Here is a 3,365-nt window from a genome sequence, read left to right on the forward strand (position 1 = left end):
TTTCCCTACTGTGACCCACTTAGTCCTTGCCCTGCTGAAGCTAGCCATGCTTGTCAGCCTCTGTTATGTGGACCAACACTTTGGTGTGGGCAAGGCTACTACTAGGGAGGCTGTCCTGGAGGTGTGCAGCACGCTCCAGGACATGCTAGGGCACACTTTGCTCTGGGTGCATGATCCCCTGGTGGTGGTGGCGGGCTTCCCCTGCCCTGGGATTCCCCCAGTGCATCGGGGCTCTGGACAGGACCAACATCCCCATCACCTGCCCATCCCATGACAACTACCCCAATCACAGCTAGAGGAGCTTTCACTCTTGTGCTCTAGGCTGTCATCAGCCACTGCAGTGCCTTCACCAGTGAGCACTGCCCGAGTGGGCAGTTCCCACAGTGCCCACATTTCAGAACTCCACCCTGCCAGCCCTGCTGCAGAGTGGGTGCTTTGTGCCATGGGTGTTGGACCTGCAGCTGGGTGCTGTGGTGGTCCTTCCCCTCCTCATCGGGGACTCCACCTACCCAGTTCATGGCGAGTGGAGGATGCCTCCCAGTGGGAGCACCAGCTGTAGTGGCAGCGAGAGCAGCAGGGCCCCCTTGCCAAGGCCCTGGGTGAGCTGCACATCTGCCAGCAGGTGCCAGGGCACCAGGTGCAAGAGGTGCTGGCCAACCACCTCCTTCTGCACTCCCCACAATAGCCCAGCTGGGCAGCTGCCCATGGACCCCACCCAGCACCACGCTCACTGCAGACAGGTCTCAGAATAATAGTTTTTATTCCCCTCACATCAAACAGGCCTCCCCTCCCTCCTCTGTCCCCAACAAACAGAGCCCCTCCACCACCCACCTTTGAATAATAATTTAAGAGGAAAAGTAGCAGCTTAATTTTGGTCCAGACTGAGATGAGACATAGTAGTAAACAGTTCTTACAGGACAGGCATATATTACGTATAATGATTTCATTATGAACTGACAAAGTAAACATTTCCTTGAAGTTTTTTCCTATGTAGCGGCCCGTTTCAGAATAATGATACTCAAAGACTGGAGGATGGGAGAGGAGGAGCTAAAATGTAGAGAAAAGTCCAAAGTCTAGACAATAAGCCATGATTTGCTAGGCTGTTTAGACTTGAGGTTTTACTCTGGGAGTCTTCCTAATATAAAGTAAAACTCACATGTCTAATTTCATTGTTTGTTCTTTGTGAAATGCAGAAGCAGGGAAATGCAAGTGAAACTTTTTAAATTCTTTGACTTCTAATGATAACCTAAAACATTGTTAGTAATGGATGTGAGAATATAATTACTTTTATCTTGATGGTGTCACTGCAAAACTGTTTCTTTCTGGACTTCTCATATTACAAGCATTTTATTTTTTGAGCAGTTTTGCTGTAATTTGCTTTCACGTTTTCCATACCAGAGCTTGTGCCTATACAGAGAATGTCAGATGGCTTCTATAACAGTGAACCATGATCACTTCTATGGCAGGGGAAACTCAAGGCCTAAGTTTTCCCCCCAAATTATACCTGTATTGATTTTTTACAATTTTTGTGATATCTTTTAAAGGTTCTTACAGGTGTGAGAGCAATGCCGGCTTTGAAATATTCAGGGGTGCACAGTAAAATAATTTCATCGTGCTCTGGTGTTGGAGAAAATAAACATAAGTAGGACAGAGTGATGTGGAATTTACCATGGCACAGTCAGGGTAGAAATAGTGTCTATGATACTTAGATCAATGTCTCTGATATTTGTACATAGGGAAAGCACAACTTTTCTATGGGCTTATCACCTCCACTACTGGGGTCCTCTTAAACCTCCCCTTCTCACAAATAATTTTGTTTGTAGAGATGGGCTCAAACACAAATATTTGAAGTGAACATCCTCTTATTTTGAAGAAGTTTGGTTCCAGAAGTGATTGTGTTGACAGTCTCCTTTCTATGTAATGGATAGACCCAAGCCATAGGGTCCAACCTATAGTGTAGGGCCCATGTAAACACTTTTAGGGCAGACCCTTCCAAAAATAAAGTCTGTGCTACCTACAGGTAATCTTAAAAGGATATGACACATGCCTGACAGAGTACAGAAAAAAATTAAATTCAATATTCTGAAAAAAAAGGAATGATTCTTGTATCAGACTGATTTAGTTTGTCTTATTTTCCTCCAAAGGACACCATGGTTTAATGGATGGGGATTTAACCTACCCAGAGGTCAGTCTTTGCTAGACAAGTGGAACCTTATACCTGAGGGCATTGATATACTAATGACTCATGGACCTCCCCTTGGTAAGTGAAGCTAAAGTCGTGTGTGGTTTTCTATGTAGAATGTACTTCTAATATACGTAGAATTATAATGCTTTAAGGGACAGAATAATTTTATCCTAACACAAAAGTAGGAATATAAGTTTTTAACATGATTAAGAGTATGCAGTGTTCATCCAGTTAATTTGATCAACAGTATGATTATTTAACTACTCTCTTTTTAACTACTCTCTTTCCTTAAAAATATTTCCTCTTAAATTTCATATTAAAAATACCAAAATCATTTAAAGTTGCTTTAAAAAAAATGAGATTAGCTGTTGGTGCATTAAAAAAGAACAATGTTCTTCTCTCAGATATTTGTTCTCTGCTCCCATTGATTCCAAATGACAGATAAATGCATGTATCTGAAGGCAAAATATATGTGAAGGACAATTAGGTCTTTCACGAATAGCACCTTTAGTCAAATCATGCCTGCACTACTCATATGAATAGCTTTATTGATCAGTTGCATTACATTATGATAAGAGTTTTCTTTTGGGTTATGCTCTATTTGTCAAAAAACTGGCTAAATTGAGCACACCACACATATGCAATTTTAAAAAGAGAGTAGGATTTTCTAAGTAACTCAGTTTGGTCCAAAACTGATCCCACTGAAATCAGTTATCTCAACTGAAGGAAAGTTATGTTCACCCTGAGCACTTCTGAAAATCTTACCTGTAACTTTTTTTTATTCTCTGTCCCATAAAATCACATGTTGAGTCCTGCTTTGCAAAACACACACATAGGGCGCATCCAGACGAACCTGCACATGCCTCTTGCAGAGTCTCAAACCCGTTTTAGGTGCTGCAAGAGGCACGTACAGGAATGAGAAAACGTTCCCCGTGCTGCACATTTGCCCTGAGACAACTGGAGACTAGGTCCTCCACAGAGACGCTCTGGCTGCCAGAGTGTCTCTATGGTTAGCCCTCACCCTGGTGCTGAAGCACACTGCCTGCCCATGCAGGGCAGGCAGTGTGCCAGCAGCAGGGAGCTGGATTCAGGCTCCACTGCTGTTAAGTAAGAGGTTGAGGGGAGGGGACCATGGGGGGAACCCCTGCCGGCCCTGCCCGCTCCCCCAGCCCCCCTGATC

General features: G+C 43.9%; 1 protein-coding gene across 4 annotated transcripts in view; it reads left to right on the forward strand.

The window, feature by feature from the left end:
- The window catches only part of MPPED2 (metallophosphoesterase domain containing 2), a 147,041-nt gene that overhangs the window by 133,447 nt on the left and 10,229 nt on the right, over positions 1-3,365 (forward strand). For all 4 annotated transcript variants that reach the window (XM_006022922.3, XM_025203345.1, XM_025203344.1 and 1 more), the window contains exon 5: positions 2,145-2,260. In XM_006022922.3, the coding sequence (XP_006022984.1) occupies positions 2,145-2,260 (116 nt within the window). The remainder of the gene's footprint in view (positions 1-2,144; positions 2,261-3,365) is intronic.

The sequence above is a fragment of the Alligator sinensis genome, unplaced genomic scaffold, assembly GCF_000455745.1.
Source record: "Alligator sinensis unplaced genomic scaffold, ASM45574v1 scaffold165_1, whole genome shotgun sequence".
NCBI lineage: Eukaryota > Metazoa > Chordata > Crocodylia > Alligatoridae > Alligator > Alligator sinensis.